The 19,968-nt window shown below is 30.7% G+C and overlaps 2 protein-coding genes across 2 annotated transcripts; one reads left to right on the forward strand and one right to left on the reverse strand.

The window, feature by feature from the left end:
- Nucleotides 1-8,760: 8,760 nt before the first annotated feature.
- On the forward strand, nucleotides 8,761-9,108 carry LOC104886232 (uncharacterized). The gene has a single exon (XM_010670703.1). The coding sequence runs from the start codon at nucleotides 8,761-8,763 to the stop codon at nucleotides 9,106-9,108; it is 348 nt and encodes a 115-aa protein (XP_010669005.1).
- Nucleotides 9,109-13,353: 4,245 nt separating this feature from the next.
- LOC125499575 (uncharacterized) lies at nucleotides 13,354-16,416 on the reverse strand. Its single transcript, XM_048648522.2, has 3 exons — nucleotides 15,347-16,416; nucleotides 14,064-14,357; nucleotides 13,354-13,976 (listed from the first exon to the last, which is right to left on the reverse strand). The coding sequence occupies exons 2-3, from the start codon at nucleotides 14,148-14,150 to the stop codon at nucleotides 13,584-13,586; spliced, it is 480 nt and encodes a 159-aa protein (XP_048504479.2). The 5' UTR covers nucleotides 14,151-14,357; nucleotides 15,347-16,416; the 3' UTR covers nucleotides 13,354-13,583.
- Between the last annotated feature and the right edge of the window lie 3,552 nt (nucleotides 16,417-19,968).

Raw genomic sequence — 19,968 nt, forward strand, 5'->3', positions numbered from 1 at the left:
TCAATATTTGCTAACTTGATTTATTTTCTTCCATCGCAGTTCTTGCTGTAACTTCTTAGTTTTAGATTGTTTTGATTTTACGTTGTGTCTAGTATTTTAGTTAGGTTGACTCTTAAGATGTTTTTCTTGGAGGTTTGTAAGAGACTTAAGGAGGAATTGAATCAACTTCTCACTGAGGGAGAGGAGTTAATGCATGAAGATGAATTTCTAATTGAGTTAATTGCAAGTTCAAAAAATTTGGAGGGCGTTCTTGGGTTTGCTAAATAATTAAAGGAAGAAGATAATCTACTTTTTAAGCAAGAAAAATTGATGATGTCCTAGAGAAATATGGATATGCAGAGGTCATTCTTGCTCGGTATGCATTTGTAGGAGAAAGGAAAATGGTTGAATGTTTTGAGTTGGTTATTTGCATTCTCCTAAACTCTGTAGTTTGTTTCAGCAGAAAAAAGAGTTTGAACAAGTAGGTCGGATTTGTTCAATCTTCTTGGATTTCAACCTAAATAGTGTTAAAGCGTTGTTTAGTTGAGCTTATAGTTGCTATAGGGCTAGGGGGGAAATTTGGCTTATTAGGGCTTGTTGATAGCTACCAACATTGAGCCTGGAAATAGGGAGGTATTAATGAAACTTGAAGAGATTAAAAGCTCTCTTCTCAAGAATTCAAGAATTCAAAAATTCAAGAGGACATTCTAACATCTTTAGGATTAGGACTTTCCTCTCCAAACAAGAAGGTTAAAACGTATTTGGAGCAGAATGGTAGATGTGCAAGAGAATGAATCTTATCTAGGTGTGAATGTGAAGAATGGGGCTCATGATTTATTTGGAATAAAATATATGGAAGACCAAAATTGTTTAAGTAGGAAAGGGGAAAGTTTTCCACCTGAAATGAGAGAAGTGACAAAAGAGAAGATGAAGAATGTCGAGAGCATTCTAAATTTGAAATACAATTACGGTTGAGCTCAAATATCGGTTTGCTAATAGAAGTAGGCCGAACTCCTTTATTCCCAGAAAAATTATCAAGTGTTAATGAAGCGAGAAACTATTGAGTGCTTCAATTCTAGGTCTGGTTCTACGATGACTATAAGGGTAGTTTAGATGATGGAATCAAGAGCAAAGAGGCGTGTAAAAAAAAGAGTGTGGTTGTTTTCAGTGGGGTTTGATAACTTAAATCATAATAAATAGTGAAGTAATTTCAATATGGAATTGAGAAGATCAAAGTACAGAGAATTCTCTAATGGAGCCTATGGGTGAGTCCATGAATGGAGATGAGGATACTGCAACACGGAGTAGCGATACAGATAGCCACAATCATGATATCAAGAACAAGAAGAATATCATAATCTTATCCTGGTATGTTCAAGGTTCGAGAGGAAAGTGACATTCACGACTTTCTAATTCAGTAAGTGAAACGAAGAAACGACCCTGTCCACATGGAAAGAATAGTTGTAGCAGGAGAAGTTTTAAGAATAAGACCAATGTTGGTTCATCATCAAACCGTTTTTCTAAATGCTGGTTGATGACAGACAATTAAAAAAAGGAGTTGATCTCTCCATCATGCATATACTGTTGTCGAAGGAAAAAACATATGTTACGTAATGGTTGTCATGTTTGTAGTATTAAAGTCTAGTATGATTACCTCTAATAATGTTCTGTTTTGTAATAATAGTTGTGTACATGGTCTTGTATCCCACGGAATGGCCGTTGACCATGAGTAGTTGGTTATGTTTGGTCTTTGTTTGTGTGTACTTGTGGCAAAAAAAAAAAAAAAAAAAAACCTCAAATCTCAACTACATAATACGCTCATATGTCATTGTCCACGTGTTTCCTATAATATTGGTTAGATATCGAAATTTTGGAATATGAGTTAAGGCATATAGGCATATGTACTCTCCGACCAAAACTTGTCCCTCAGTGTCTCATAACCTTTTTCTCTTTTCATTATTTTTCATTCAGCGAGGAATCAATTTCTTTTTTGCGAGGGCGATGAATCATAAATCATAATTGGGGAAGAAGTTTCAAATGAATGTGACAAATGACAATGCTTCTTACCTTGGTAGCTGGTGTTTAATAATGATCGATAAGCTTCATGATTTTGTGGTGTATTTCCTTCCTATTTTTACTTTTTTTCCCCAAGGGGAGGTAGTTGTGACTTGTTAGTTGAGTTCCATTAAGTTTTCATGAGTTGGGAAGTGGAGAAAAAGCATCTCTCAAGTGTCAATAAAGTATCCCCTCAAAAAAAAAAAAAAGTGTCAATAAATAAAAAGTAATTTTTTTGTGAGGAATAAAGAAAAAGTAATCTATAATGGAGATAACTATATTTACTTAATGTTGATACTAAATTGGATATCAGTTCATTTAAATGTTGGTAAAAGTCTCAAGAAATATAGTTTCATGATTAGACTGTTAGAGTGTTTTCTCTTTCACCTGAAAAAACTTAAACTTATATAAACTTAACTTATTAGACCTGATTGATCTTTATTAGAATATATTTTTGAGTATCGTGTTAGATCAATACTTTTTAGACTTGAAACTTATATTTTTAGGTGAACAGAACACGCCCTTAATCAGTTAACCAAAAAGTAATAAAGCTTTCGAAAATTACAAAGTCTTACACTCTTATATGTGGCTGACCATACTATTAGTTGATGGTGAAACTAATACACATTTAACTTTTAATTGAGTTGGGGGTTATGATGATGAACAATTGGGGTTACTATAATGGATAAGAAGTTACTCTTATAAGTAAATGAAGGTTAGTTTTGTAATAGTCAAAATAAAAGAAGATTATTTTTAAATGATTTCATATCCAAAGAACAGATGGCGTTACAATATTTTTACCTATTGTTGATACTAAATTGGATCAATGGATTTTACTAGTACGATTAATTTTGGTCACACTTATAAACAAAATAATGTTACTCTCATGAGTAAATAAGATTATTGTATGATGAATTGAAACTACTCTTATAAAAAAATGTAGTCACACTGTGTAGCTGGCTGTACACAAGACTTACCGTTCAAAAATAGTTAAATGTCTATACAAAAGTAATTGGAAACTAAATAGTTATAAAATAATACTCAAAACTTAGATGGTCTGACCAAAATTGGTCAGTCACATCTTCTACCATAGCTATTTTAAATTGTATTAGTAGTGAGTAAACTATCTAATAAATAAATCATATTTTATCTTACATATATAAAATATTTAGAATTTGAAATTTCTTTACTATCCACTCTCTCCGTTTCCTAAAGATCTTCCATCTTTCCGTTTAAGTGCGTTTCCAAAAGATCTTCCCTCTTTTACTTTATTCCTTATTTGGAACTTTCTTTCCCCTTTTTACCTTTTCATGTCCCTATCATATGGTCCACCGTTATATTATTAATTCAATTTTACTCCCTTTCTCTCTCCTACTTTACACACCCTACACCCCACAACCCACAAAAATGGATCCTCGTTGGTATCTATAGGAACAGTAACAAAGAAGATCTTTAGAAAACAGAGGGAGTATCACATTATTTTCTTGCAGTAATATAAATAAAGAGCTGATGAGAAGCAAACTTATGGTCATAACTCATAACTAATAACTAGTGTCACTTTTCTCTCAACAAAATGAAGTACGGAAAAGTATCTAAGCAAATGATCCAATTATCAATCATCAATATTGATAAATTCATTTTACGACTTTTTTTTTTTTTGATAATTTAACTCATTTCATTAATACTCATAAAAGAGTACAAGGCATACATTGAAATACCAAATTACACCACCTTGAGCGATGAGACAAACACCATAAGCACCAAAACAACTACTCGAAAACAACAAGAAACCGCTAGAACAAGCTAGAGTATCAACAACTTCCAAATTGAGAAACCTAGAAACAACACCTAAACTTACCGACTGAAAAAACCAAACTAAGGCAACAAGATCAAAACAAAGTAACAAAGAAACTCATGAACTCCTTAAATATTGAAGTAGGGAAACCCATTTAACCATTGGGATACTCCTCACTACACCATTTCCTTGCAACTTGAACTCCCTTTTTCTTCACCTTAATCTGGCAAAGAACTTGAGATTGATGATTCTTCTCCATATTGCGATGGAACCCAAGGTGATTAAGCAATTGACATTGATTTTTCTTAAATGGCCTTTGTAAAGTAGGAATTGGCACAATATTGCTCATATTAGAATCAAGCGAAAATAATGAATCAACACTAAGATCACCAATTGAAACTGCATTTCGACCATTTCCATTACCACAAGTAGAGACCTCATCACCATCAACATAGACTAAACTTCCTTTGATACACACTTCATTTGCAAAAGAAAGGGCACTTCCATTGCCACATAAACTAGCATTTTCTGTGGACATTTTTTCCTTGTTGACACTGTTGTTTTTGAAAGATTCATTGTTCAACAATCACATTGCATCACAAGTGATATTTGATTCCTTAACATGGTGAATCATGCGCTCTAGCTTAGGATGACTAGAGTCAAACTGCAGATTTTCCCATTTTAGTAGAGCATCGACTTCTAACTTGAGATCACTATCGTGAGAGAGGTGCGAACCTTCTTGTTGAAGAAACGCACAAGAATCTGAACCGATATCCCTGCATTCACTAACAATAGCAGCAACCAGACTCGAACCCTCTTGAGAAACATGAAGAAAAGCATGGACAAAATTCCTCCAAGGATTAACACTGCCTAATGCAGGGACAAGAATTGAATACCATATACCCTTAATCTTCACACTTAACTTCAAAAACCACCCCCAACGATTACAACCAGATTGAATTTTCCACCAAAGGCAACCAAATCGTCTAGAATGTTCAAATTCAATCAACTTTGAGCAACCCATTAAGAACATTGGAAACCCATTCAATCAACTTAATCGGAAAATTTATCCACCGTTTTCGATTATTATAGAACTCAGCAATTTTTAAGAAACCATTACTCAATTCCAATTGAAAAGATTTACCTTTGATTTGGATTCTCATCTTCGAACTTTCACTTGACCACCTTTGTTGGACGCCCACCAAAAAACAAAACTTGCAATCTGTCAAACAGCAAAACCATAACACAACAAAACAGCCTGGAGAAGGGAAACAAACTGAGACCAAACCTAGAGAAGATTAATTGGGAAAAAACTGATTTAAAGAGGATTTCTGAAAATTAAAAGAAAGAAAGAGAAAATAGAAAAGGGAGTGAAAGAGGTGAAAGAGAAGCATTGGGAAGGGTGGAGGCCACTGCGGCGACGCACGCCGGAGAGATACACGCGGCCGGCGCCGCCGCAGGGGGAGTTGGGAAAGCGAAAACAGAGGAGATGAAGCGTGAGTTAGGGTTCCATGACTGAGCAGAGGAGATGAAGCGTTTTATGGATATTTTTATTTGATAAGATATTGTTTTTTCATTTTACGACTTTATAGTCATAACCTTAAGGTTATAAGTTATAACTATTGTCCTTACTAGGGGTGTTAACCAGATGAGACCGAGCAATTTTTATTCGAACTCAAGCCAAGTTTCGAACATTTTCAAGTTTGATTTACTTTAAAATTCAATCTGAGTTAAAAAATTATATTGCATATATTTTATAAATAAGTTTAAACTAATTACTTTGAGCTTTTCACAAGTATTTTGCTCGATGTAAGTATAACTTTTCATTTAATTTCTATAATATGGAAAATAATATAGCTACAACATATTTTGAGCATATTTACGAACTTTTGAAATCGAACTTTACTATGTTCGGCTCTATAAAATTTGAGTTGAACTCGAATAATTTATGAACCAGCTAAGCTCATAAACACCTCTAGTCCCTACTCATATATGGCACCAGCCTAAAAATATCTCGTTGTATTCTCTCCACTTTTTTTTAATTTGCTACCACCATCGTTTTTTTTCTATTATAATAATTGAGTTTTTACGCTTGACAATGCACAACTTTAACTATTAATATCTTTAATTACTTTTAAGTAAAGTTATAAAAAAAAATTGGTATTTTGAAAGTATATATTGAAACTAATCTAATAAGAATTCATATGACTATATTTTTCCTTACGTAAAAATCACAATCATAGTGAAAGGGTGCTGGATAAGTAGATTATAAATCCAATTGTTAAAAAAAAGAACGGAGGAAGTACATTTCTATTTTGGAAATTTAAGCTATCAACTTTGAGTCTTTGACCGATTATTTTAATTTATTATATAAGTATAAATTTAATCATGTGTGATATTGTTAGATTTTTTTCGATATGTAAATTTATAATATTAAACTTTATAATTTTTACTTAAAAAATATAATAATATATAAAAGGTTAAAAGTTAAAACATCTTAAAAACTGTGCAAAAAATAATATAGTAAATAGAAAAGGCCAAGGGAGTCTTTGACCACTCGTCTTTCTTCTCCATACCTTTGGTCATGTCACATTGTCACGTGACAGAAGAAGTATAGAGAAAAATGATGACCACAGAGATCAAATGGATCATGACATCATCCATCGAACATTTTCTCTTTATAGTCATGATGAAACACAATTATTTTTCACTTCAAATTAGTGCTAGTATTATTTTCTTGGTTTTTCTGGAGCTTGGGTTCGCGTCACATATTGAGATGTCATATTGGTATCTTATAAAATTGTTGATATTAAAATTAAGGTCTTGTTTGGTTGTATATAAGAAGTCATATTTTTTAGGAAGTTATTTTTTCCATGTATTTGAAATTTCTAGGAAGTGTAAAATTGTGTTTGGTTGATAATGGAAAGTAGAACTTCCTATGGAAAGCTCTACTTACCTAGGGGGACCTAGGTAAGTAACTTCCTCTATTTTGGAGGAACTTCCTAGGAAGTACAAATTCCCATGATTTTGACAACCAAACAACTTCATATACTTCTACTTCCTAGGAATTTGTCTTCCCATGATTTGTTTTGTCAACCAAACAAGGCCTAAGTTAAAGTAGATAAAATAGAGTTATTTGACACTAAAATCAAAGAAACTCTATTTTGGTACCAAACTTCCTTTTGGTACCAAATGACTCTATTTTAGTACCATTTTGACTTAATTTTAGTATCAAAATTTTGTGAGATACTATTTTGGCATCTCATTGTGAGTTACCAATACTTTCTCGTTCTTCTATAATGTTTCAATCTAGTTGTAGTATTTTCTCCATATTATTTGTATCCAAAAAGTCGATTTTTTGAATTTAGACGAAATCAATAATAATCTAAATAATTACCTTTGTTTTTATATATTATTGAAAAGAATAGTTGAAATTAGATTTGTCAATGGTAAAACAAAATCAATCGAAACCATTAATAGGCAATGCAATGAATTTTTATTTCAAGTGGATGGACGAAGATTTTTTCATAGATGCCTCTTCCATCCCACCAAACAATAACGTTGGTTTGATAGACATTAGTGAATGACAGTAAATTGGTAATGACAACATATTTTGTCCACAATATTGAGAATAAATCCCAAAATATATATTTTTCTTCGTAAATCTAGTTTGCATTGCATCTATTACTACTTGAGATGTGGCATTGAGTGAGTACGACTATTATTTCAACTTGGATTATTATTGTAAATTACATAAAGTTACATTTTCAATACTATCAATATTATATTGACTACTTTTTTTTTGAAAAAAATTTTCATTAATGCAATGCCAAACAACATCTACAATAAGGTGTTGTTTGGTTGGAAGCTATTTTCCTTGGAAATAGAAATTCCTAAGAAATACATTATGAGTGTTGTGTTTGGTTGGAGGAAAATGGGAGAAGCATAGGAAATAGAATTTCCCATGAAACATGGGAAATCACTCACCAAGCCCCCCCTTGGTGAGTAATTTCCTAGGAAATGCAATTTCCTATGGTGTCAACCAAACAATTTTGTCTAATTCCTAGGAAATTAACAAGGGAAATAATTTCCCATGAAATGTAAATTCCCATGGGAAATTACTTCCCATGTGAACCAAACGAGGCCTAAGTATTTAAGAAAAACAAGCTATAATCCCACAAGATCAAATCAAATTTGTATTCGAAAAAATAACAATGAACCAGATCAAACAATATAACATATATAACTCCCTTGTATGTATTTGTTGAATCCCGCAACTATAGATGGAGATAGTCTATCATTTTGACATAGTTTGAGAAGAAAATTCTTAGCTTAACCATGTTGACTATATCCGAATTTATAATACCTCGATGTTGATGGTCTTGAACTTCAACCAATACGAACAATTTTCCATATCATTTTTAAAACTTTCACATGGAAAAAGAATAAAATCAAACTACAAACTCCCATAAAAGGAGAGAAAGAAACTCTCGAAAAGAGAGAGAATGAAAGATTATATTAACGGGAAAAACTTTATCTATCCACTGGGTCAACAACCCACTACAAATAGAAACAAATAATAGTGGAATCCAACTCATCAGTTTTAATAGTTTTTTAATTCTTTATCTATCCAATGGGTCAACAACCCACTACAGATAAAAACAAACAACCCCTCAAAAAAAAAACTACCCACTAAATAGATGTAGCATTCCCCCTAAGTCAATACATTTTTGGTGTAGTAAATAATTGTTTGGACTCCATAAATTTTTACAAAACCTAAATTGTAAATTTTGGTGCCGATTACCATAATTACCCTTCACTTTCTCTTAGTCTATATAAGCCCTAGCACCACTCCCTAGTCACTACTCACTATATTAGGGCTAAAAGTAAAATTTGCATTAGTAAAAAAAATACACAAAGAGTAGTAGAGAATGGAAGCTTGTGGGTCATCACAAGCACACAGTCCTACACCAAATTCGGCGGTCACCGGCGACGATATCGCAAGCAGCAAGATAAGTAATGATGAGAAAACAGTGAAGATCACAGTACAAAAACAACACACAAGAGATTTAACCTTTCTAGTGAAACGTAACCGTCCTTTAGGAAAACTAATGTTAAACTACTGCCTTCAAATGGGTTTAAATGACAAGGGTTTTAAGTTCACATATTTGGGTAAGCCACTTAAGGATTCTGAATCTCCTCTTGATCTCCAAATGGAAGATGAAGATGTTATTGATTGTTGGGATGATATGATTGGTGGTTCTGCTCGTGCAATCTAATCTAATAATTATGTTACTTATTTGGTTGTTCTATATGCATGTTTATGTTTACTTCCTTTCTTAGGGCATAATGTAATATTTTTTGTTCATTTGTTTAGTGACTTGGAGTCAAGAGTTCAAGACTCATTATTGTTCTTAAGGAATGCTTGTTGATTTAAAAGAAACAATTAGTGGTTGTTTGGTTGAATTTTGGGGGTCCATGTAGCATTTTGAAGGAAATGTAGAATTTTGTTTGGTTGATAATCTTATTAGACCAAATATTATAGAAAGATATTTTGCTTTGAATTATTGATTTCACTACTAATTCATGACTAATTTTGAATTTTATCATGTATCAATATCCTTGGTTAACTAACTTGAAAATTGAAACCACTTCTTATCTTTAAAGTAGAGTTCTTTTTGTGATTGTTTGATATATATGAAAATTTAATTTTCATGAGAAGTTTCATTTTCTCGATAGTTATTTTTTGATTCCTTGAAGATTAACTTATGTGTTTGGTTGGCATAAATGAATTTGCACTTCTCATTAATTGATGTGATAATTTTGAATGACTAAGGCTATGTTCAATTCACCTTATTTTTGCTTATTTCAGATCTAATCAGATCAGATCAGATCAGATCAGAAAAAATAAGTTCAGTTCAGATCTATCAGTTTTAAAAACTCATTTTTACTATTAAATTTCTTTCATTACATATTAGTAAAAATTATAATAATTGAATATTAATAAAGTATTCATTGAGACGAATCAAACAAGACCCCACATGACTATATTTTTTCTTATATATTGAGAGAAATCTAAAAGATAAGATCTTGTAATCAGATCAGTTCAGAAAAAATAAGTTCAGATCAGATCAGATCAAAAAAAATAGGTTCAGATCAGATAAGTTCAGGTCAGAAAATTTCAGGTGAACTAAGGCTATGTTCAGTTCACCTTATTTTTGCTTATTTCAGATCTAATCAGATCAGATCAGATCAGATCAGATCAGAAAAAATAAGTTCAGATCAGATCAGATCAGATCAGAAAAAATAAGTTCAGATCAGATCAGATCAGATCAGATCATGCTTATAATTAAAAACTCATTATTATTATTCAAAAGGATTATTATTGTTGTTGTTGTAATTATTCATTATTAATATTAGTAATTATTATTAATTTTATTCTTATTATTATAAATTTCATTATTATCATTGTTTTTTATTTTGTTGTTATTAAATAATAAAAAATTAAAAGCCATGTGTTAAGAACATAAGATTGGCGCAAAAATAAGAAATATATAAAATATGATAGCTCAAATTCATGACAACGAAACTATTAAGGCTATGTTCAGTTCACCTTATTTTTGCTTATTTCAGATCTAATCAGATCAGATCAGATCAGATCAGATCAGATCAGAAAAAATAAGTTCACATCAGATCAGATCGGAAAAAATAAGTTCAGATCAGATCAGATCAGACCAGATCAGATCATATCAGATCAGATCAGATCAGATCAGATCAGTTCAGATCATATCATGCTTATATTTAAAAACTTATTATTATTAAATATCTTTCACTACATATTAATAAAAATTATAATAATTGAATATTAATAAAGTATCATTGAGACGAATCAAACAAGACCCCACATGACTATATTTTTTCTTATATATTAGAAAAAATCTAAAAATTATCTCTAATTGTGAATAGTGTCAAGATTCTAAGTGACAAAGATAAAAAAATACAAAGGGGTATTATTATTTACTAGTACATTTGTTCAAAAGAATTATTATTGTTGTTGTTGTTGTACTTATTAATTATTAATATTGGTAATTATTATTAATCTTGTTGTTACCATTATAAATGTCATTGTATTATTATATTAAGTTATTTTGTTGTTATTAAATAATAGAAAATTAAAAGCCACATGTTAAGAACATAAGATTGACGCAAAAATAAGAAATATATAAAATATGATATCTCAAATTCATGACAACGAAACTACTAATTTCGGATTACATTTCAAAATAAGCTAAGTGTGAATACAAATTATAAATTTAGATTCGGTATACCTCTTCTACCGAATTCCAAATCTCTCTAGCTATTTGAAGTTGCACGATATTTATTATTTTTTTTGCTCAAGTCATAGTTGTTTGTATATCTTGTTCTATTTTATATGAAAAAAAAGAGTTCAGTTTGCCGACTTCTCAAGTGTGAAACTTTTTTTTAAGGGAAAGTGTGAAACATTGTATAAGTGCTCTTATAAAATAATGACTTGAGTTATATAATATTTTTAGTAATAATAATAATTATGATTATAATTATTATTGTTGTTCTTATAATAATGATAATAATAATTATTATTAATAATAAAAGTTGTATAAAAGTTGTAATAGAAATAAAATGATAATAATAGTAACACTATAAAGAAGATCTTATAATGTATTGCATAATAATGATTTACAAAGTAATAATATTATTTTTATAAAAGATAAGATCTTGTTGAAAAAATAAGTTCAGATCAGATCAGATCAGAAAAAATAAGTTCAGATCAGATCAGATCAGAAAAAATAAGTTCAGATCAGATCAGATCAGATAAGTTCAGATCAGAAAATTTCAGGTGAACTGAACATAGCCTAAGTTCGGATTACATTTCAAAATAAGCTAAGTGCGAGATACAAATTATAAATTTAGATATGGTATTTCTCCTTCTACCGAATTCCAAATCTCTTCAGCTATTTGAAGTTGCACCCTATCCATTTCTTTCTTGCGCAAGTCATTGAACATATCATAATCTGCTCTACTTGGTGCAATATTTACGGTCCTTGATATCGGTATATCCAACTCATACAATCGAATGAAATTTTGGAGTGTGAATGCAGAAACCATAATAGCCAATTGATATGGGACATCCATGTTCGGCATGTTTGACAATATTTTCCATCTCTTTTTAAGGGTTCCAAAACATCTTTCAATTGTAGTACGGAGAGATGAGTGACGATAATTAAAGTTTTCTAGCATGCCTTCTGGAGGGGGGCCATTTTGAAATTCAGGAATGTGATATCTTATATTTTTATCTTTAACTGGACTCAAGTATCCAATAGTATTTGGATATCCAGCATCTACCAAATAGTATTTTCCTGTTAAAAAATGAAAATGTAAATATTTTTTCTTGTATTATAGTTGCAATAAAACAAACTTTTTTTACTTATTCATACCTGCGGGGGGGTGTGGAAATTGAAATTTGGGTTCACTTAAGCAATGACTCCAAACCGTGATATCATGAGCACTCCCTTCAAATCCAACATTGACGAATGTGAATAATCTATCAAACGAACATGCAGCCAAAACATTCCACGTTTTGTTTCCTTTGCGTCCTCGAAATGCTATACCATCATTGTCGCTTACAAGTGCATTTATATGAGTCCCATCTAGAGCTCCAACACAATCCTTAAAGCATAACAAAAAATAATGTGTATTGCCATTCTAGATAGAAGATATTAATTATGCCAAGTAATGCGGTGTAAAATTATAAGGTGGTGTGAAGTGTTACCTTAAAGAATGGCCAATATAGTTGGTTTTGCGCTATTTGTGCAGGCACTTCATTCAAATCTTGATGCGGTGTGAAGTGATATGCTTTCAATACTTGTTTGAAATAGAAACTAATTGTTGCAATTGAATGTTGAAATCGATCAGCAACATCACGATAGGAACTTCCTTTAGCCATAATATATAGAAAAATTCCTATTTGCTCCACTACTTCGATGAATCTACCACTTGATAGTAAATTTTTTTCCGATAAACAAGTAACCAATTGTAAAAATACATTTCTATCTAATCTTAATTGCTCTTTAAATAGATGTGGATGAACATGTAACAATCTATGTATATATTCACTACCACCTTCTCCACCTATCCTTAAAGGTAATCTTTCAATTGGTGTGAGTAATCTCTTCAACTCCTCTAATGCAATGATTGTGACACAAATCCGAATCATAGCGTCCATTCTACAAAATTGCATCATAATTGAACAACTCATAATAGTGTATAGACTTAAGAAATTGCAACAAACAAATAATTGAAATATAAAAGGTCGTAATATTGGCAAATAAAGCTTAAAAGTTCCATAATAAAATTTAACATAATGCAATAACATCATATGAAGCTACTTAAACTTAAAGGTCATACAAAATAGTAGCTCTATAATAATACCTAGATTAATATTAGCATAATACTATATAGTAGAGATAACTCATTAAAAACCGAAATGCAAAATAAGGTTAATCGCTAACACTTGAAGTAGCTTTATCATAAGGATGAGGAATATAAGCTTCCTTAGAAGGACATGCAAATGCCGTTCTCAAGAACATGAGTTTCTGCTCATTGGAGCGAAGTCCCAAGAAAAATTCAGCATTATCTCCTTGATGCAAGAATTGCATACATTGGTATATAAACCCTTCACCTTGTTCAACAACTCCTTCAATTTTATATAGAGCATCTAGGCTTTTTCATATTTATTTCCAACCATCTGCATCGAGCCAGCTTCGATAGACATTCTTAGCAACTCTATACAAGAATCAATACTACTCGTTTTACTTTTTTTTCCTACACTACTGCATCCATCACTCTTACGTTTACCCTTTGAGGTACTTCTTGGAGGGGATACACTCTGTGCATCATTTTCGCAATTGTCATTGTTTAGATCCATGCTCTCATTCTGGTCATCACTATCACCCGAGCCTTCATTATTATCTCCACTAAGTTGCCCCTCCCCCATTGCTGGAGAAAAACTATACTTGCTAGTAGCAAATGATCCTAAAAAAAGTTTTCGTAATAACTCTAAATGGGGTAAAGGCCTTTTAATGAATCTCGCAGGTATCCCCTTATGTTTCTGCAATAAAAAAGGTTGAATACTTTTATCAATAATGCCAAAACAAAGTGATATTTATGACACAGACAATAACTTATAATGTCATACCTTAACAAACACTTTCCATCTGTCATGTTCAACTTGTGGGCAACCAGTAATAGGATCAAATGCAAGTCCAGTCCATTTGAGTTCCATTTCATTCCAAATCTTAAATTTTTTGCGTAAATCATCCCAAATTTCTTACTTGTTTCGCATTGAAATTCTTCCCACTTTTCATGTTCAAATTAGCCACTATTTTATCCCAATTCACCTTTGAGAACGCACCCACTTTGAACTCAATGCATATATCCAAAAATATTTCGGTAATATCGTCAGACCATGTCACCCTTTCGGCCATTACAACTATTATAATACAAACTTTAAATATTAGTTTATACATCTTTCATAGTTTTGTCAAATAACTCACAAAAAATTGCAAAAAATTAAAAAGCAAACTAAACTACAAACACTATAGATTTATTTTCCTTGTATTTACACTTCTACCCAAAACAGAAAAATAATAATTTTGGCTTCCAATTATTATAGTACTATAAGCAACAGGTTCTAGCCACTTTATATGCCATTAACAAAGACATACACAGAGGGAATTAAAACGATAGCTAAAGAGTAAACACTTGTAACATTATGTTCTGTTTTTATGCTTTTAATAGTATATGTTTATGGTAAAAATCTGCATCTTGCAATGAAGCTGGTTGTTATGAAGACATGATGTGCATTTTGTGGAATGTGAATTTAAGTAAATTATGTTAATCATTTATGTTGTTTCCGATTTGGTGAGTCTCAATGAAAATCTAGATGCTTACTAGTAGGATTGACAACAGTCTTATAATAAGTTATTATGAAACCATAAATATGATCAAATAACTTGCCCTTCCATGCATATTTATATGACAAAATTAACTTTTCGGTATGCTAGTGTACATGTTGTTACAGTCTTTCAATCGGATGCTATATATTTCTATGTTCAAGGTCTACATATTAAATTTTTTACTACTTCCTACATAATGCAAATTAGTACTATAATTTTGACTGATCATATAAATATGCAAACAGCGAAACTGATCAAAAGTTAACCAGATTACCATGAACAGCAATTCGAAGAACAGTCAGATCCCACAGAAAAAACACTTTCCAAAACACTTCTACCCAAACAGAAAAACAATAATTTTGACTTCCAATTATCTCTCAAAAATATATATATATATATAAAAAAAAGAAGTAAACGAGTATATTATAGTACTATCAGCAAAAATATAAAGAAAAAATATAAAGAAAAAAATAACGACGGTGAGAATATTTTTCCAAAAAAAGTATATTAGAGTACTACTAACCTCACAGATGAAGGAAGATCGAAAATGTTCCAAGCAATAACCTTTGAGACAGAGAAAAACCTTTGTTGCACTCTAATTTTGAATGGATCTCAGAAGGGTTGAGGAAGGGATGAAATCAGTTTCCATCAATTAGTTGGCTTTTATACCAATTTTGATGCATCAGAAAATTCTAACAATACCTAGTAGAATTTATGTTGTCTTCCAACCAACAAACATCTGAATACATGGGAAATTACCATCCAACAAAAAGATGAGTCAATTTTTTGAAAGGTAAAAAAGTTTGTCAAGAACACTCTGTTCAAGGTTTGTGTTCATAGAAGCTTTTGATTTTATTTTATTTTTCTAAAAAACTGCAAATAATGAAAGTAATGCGTCAAAACTGCGGCCTTTTGACCTTGAGAGATAGATTCTCATAACCTATGTATTGCACCCACTGCCTTTTTCTCAATACATATATAACAAGTAATCCACCCACTGACTTTTTTATGTATTGCATCCACTGCCTTTTTCTCAATACATAATTTAAAAGGGCACTTATTATTTTATTATTTTATTATAACTAAAAAAACTCATGTCAATGTTCATAGTTATGAAAATCTATTTCTATTTCTATTCTATATTTCAAAAGGGGTAGGAATATCAAAAAATAGAAAAAAAAGAACAAGGAAAAAAGAAGAAATAACTACTTACTTTAATTAAAAAAAAGTAAAATAGAAAATAAAACTATCTATTAAATAAAAGGTAAAAAAAAACAAAAAAAAAACTAATTATATAAGTAAAGGGGAGAGTTATGGTGTCCCCCTTTAAACTTTTTGTCCTTAGCTAAATATAATATTTGAATATTCAAATCTTCTACAATATATTATTTCCTAATTTATCTATATAAACACTAGTTTATTTTCAAACATGTGTTTATATATAATATTAGCAAAATTATAAAGAAAAGAGATTAAATGAAATTTTGGTGAAATGCCAATAGTAATAATAATAATATAACTAAGATTTTATAAAGTATTGCATAATAATGAATTACAAAGTAATAAAATAATATTAATAATATATTTTATAAAAGATCATATCAGATCAGATCAGATCAGATCAGATCAGATCAGATCAGATCAGATCAGATTAGATCAGATCAGATCAGAAAAAATAAGTTCAGATCAGATCAGATCAGATAAGTTCAGATCAGAAAATTTCAGGTGAACTGAACATAGCCTAAACATAGCCTAAGGGGATTTTAGTTGAATGAATTTCCACGTTTGGTGGGGATTTGAATTTACCAGGAATTTTCATTGCTTTTATTTTCCTCGTTGTTGTCAACCAAACAACAACCTAATTCAAAAAATCATGGGAATTTTTATTGTCTACCTAATCTCCTGTATACCAAATAACTACTTAAATGATTTATAATACTTCAAAAAAAAAAGTAAATAAATCATGCAACCCGTATAGTCAATAGTGTGGTTTTCTATTTTTTGATTTTCAAAGTCATATGATATATGTCCTATAATGAATATCAAATTTCCCGTCAAAAAAAAAGAATATCAAATTAGTCAAATTTTTAAAGAACGTGATCATTTTCAAAACGGACAACTAAAAAGTGAAAATCATTTTTTCCTGCATTCTTGTTTTTGATTTTTAGTTTTTTTTTAAAAAAAACTACAAAAAATGATAACGGGCCTTAGATTAACCTAGAATCTAGATAGGTATTATTTAAAAACCAAAAACTTCCCCTTGATAACCGGCGTGGATCCCTTCCTTGGCATATAAAGAGGAAACAAAGCCACTCCTACTCCATATTCCATATTCCATATCTACCACAAGTGTAACACAATGGAAGATTACGGTTCATCAAAATCACGCAGCCCTTCCCCAATTTCGACGCTCACCAGCGTCGATCTTCTAAGAAGATTAGCAAAAAGAAGCGATAACATAATTGTTGGGAAGACAGTGAAGATTACAGTAGAGAAACAACATACAAAAGATGTAACCTTCAACGTGAAACGTAACATTCCATTAGGAAAACTTATGGTTAGTTACTGTCTTCAAATGGGTTTCAGTTATAATGCCTTTAGGTTCACCTACTTGAATAAGCAAGTTAAAGATTTTCAAACTCCTCTTGATCTGGAAATGGAAGATGTCGATGTTATTTATTGTTGGTCTGATCAGTTGGGTGCCTAGTTAATTGATGCTTCTACTATATGGTATTGTACCAATCTTATTATGATGAAGTTACAATATTGTTCTATTAGTATGTTTATAATTTTAATCTAGTTTCTCTGTTTAAGTTGCCGATGTTATTTCATCATGTTTGGATTTGATTATGAAGAACCTTTGATTATTATAGTTTATTTATATTGTTTAATTCTAGTGGATAGTCTACCTTGGGTAGATGTATCAATCTCCTGATAATCGTGTTTCGATTTCTTGTCGCACGAGAGTGTTTTTTGGTTATCATGATTACATTGAAAATGTGCATATAGGGTTTCAATCATTTTTAGTTGGGTATTAAAGTTTTTGAGATTATCATAGTTATAAGGAATTAAAGTCTTCGTTCTTTTTTTAAAAAAAAAAAAATCAGTTTTTACTTTTTATTTGTTTAGAAACTTTTGGGATATTACTTGAAGGAAACTTTTGGGATCACTAACCGTTTCTAGTTTTTGAGTTTTTTTGAATTTTATGATATAAGAAGTATTATGAATTTTAAAATCAGTTATACTTATCAATTTTAAAACTGATAACAAATTACTGAGAACTATATATTATGGTTTCATATTTTTTTTGTTTTTACCTTTCAAAAACATAAAAATGAAAAAACAAAAACGATAACAAATAAGTTTATTATAGGTGTTTTTTCGTGATTTGTTATCTTTTTTTCAAAATTGATATGATCCATAAGTATAAATAAACTTATTTTAAGTTCATTCTACAACATATTAAAAAATAAAAACTTACGGGGTGTATGGTATGAGGGAATGGGAGTTTGGGAATTAGAGGATGGGATGGGGAATGGGAGTTAGAAGGTGGGAATTCATTAAATATATTCCAATATCTTGTTTGGTATGTTAGTGGGATTATGTTGGGAGGGTAAATTCGTCTTTTAACATAACTAAAAATAATCCTCTCTCTAATACCTGCCTCCCCCATGTCTTATTTTGGTGGGATAAAGGGGGGTTTAATCTCATTCCCCTTCACATAGGAATTTAGATATCCCCTCAAACAAACATGGGATATCTACCCATGGGGATATAATATCCCATTCCCACCCCCCTAATCCCCCTAAACAAACACCCTCTTATCGAATGGCCCTAAAGTGTATATTCTTTTGATAAAGAGAGAACTTGGATTATGTAACGTAGCTAAAGGCCTATATTTTACATTGAGTTGTATACAAGTATAGATAGGACTGAGATCACTAATACCTAATATTTCCATTATACAAGGGAAAGAGGGAACCATGGTGTCCCCATTTGAAGAGAATGTTTTAACTTTTACCCCCTTCCTTTTCTAAACTAATTACAAAACCAGTTGCAACCAAAAAGAGACTTCAAAAAAATTGTCGGAAATACAATTGTAACAGTCAATAACAAGTTAATTGAAATCAATAGGATTACATAATTCACGTTATACAAATCATTCAAATGAGAAAATTTTACAAAAACAAGAAAATTCAATTACAAACTATAACCCATTAGCAATTATATACTCCGTTCCCAAGGATAATTTACAATTACTTATTAAAAAAGAATTACCAATACAATACAACGTTAAGACAACATCCCGTTAGCAATTACATACTTCATAAAAACATAAGATTTCGATGGGGAGATTCATATTTGTCCATTGATGATATGTGAACTTCTAAAAAAGGTACATAATTCTTTTAAATCTTCCAGTTTATTTCAAATTAGTTGAAAAAAAACTAACTCTTAAATTCGAATTACATGAATAATTTAAGTCTGTATTGTATAAATTTCGAAATAATTATTTAAAAAAATAGTACATGTATGTAACAAAAAAAGGAATTATAAAATATAATTCAATTTCGAATACAATAACAATGACACAAAAATCAAACTGAAAATGAAATTACACTAATTTGCCAAAATAAATAGTAAAATTGAAAATCGATGAAAACAAGTGATTTTATTGAAAATTCTTATGAATAATTTAAAGCCCAGAAAAAGGAGTAGAAAAATTATGAATAATTAAAAATAAAAAAAAAGGAGTTGAAGAAGTCTTGAAAAAAAATAAAGGAAAAGAGGATGATTCAAGAACTTCAGCAACAAATTTAATTTCTTAAAAACAAACCATCTTCACAAATGAAAGTTCAATTACAATGTAATCGGATCTTTGAGAAATTTACTTGACAATTACATTTTTAGGACGAAATTTAGGAACATAAGACGTAAAGAATTACCTTCAAATTTGAGGCTCCATTTAATTCATCGACCAAATTAAACTCCAATTTTAATCCCTTTCCCATGAATGTTTTGAACATTATTACCATCCAAATCGAAATGAAAACCTAAAAAGACCAACAAAAACAGAGATCAAAATTACCCTAAAGATTAATGGAGCGTTGATGAGGTTAATTTTGACACCATAATTGGCTTATT

This window comes from Beta vulgaris, chromosome 1 (assembly GCF_026745355.1).
Source record: "Beta vulgaris subsp. vulgaris cultivar EL10 chromosome 1, EL10.2, whole genome shotgun sequence".
Taxonomy (NCBI): Eukaryota; Viridiplantae; Streptophyta; class Magnoliopsida; order Caryophyllales; family Amaranthaceae; genus Beta; species Beta vulgaris.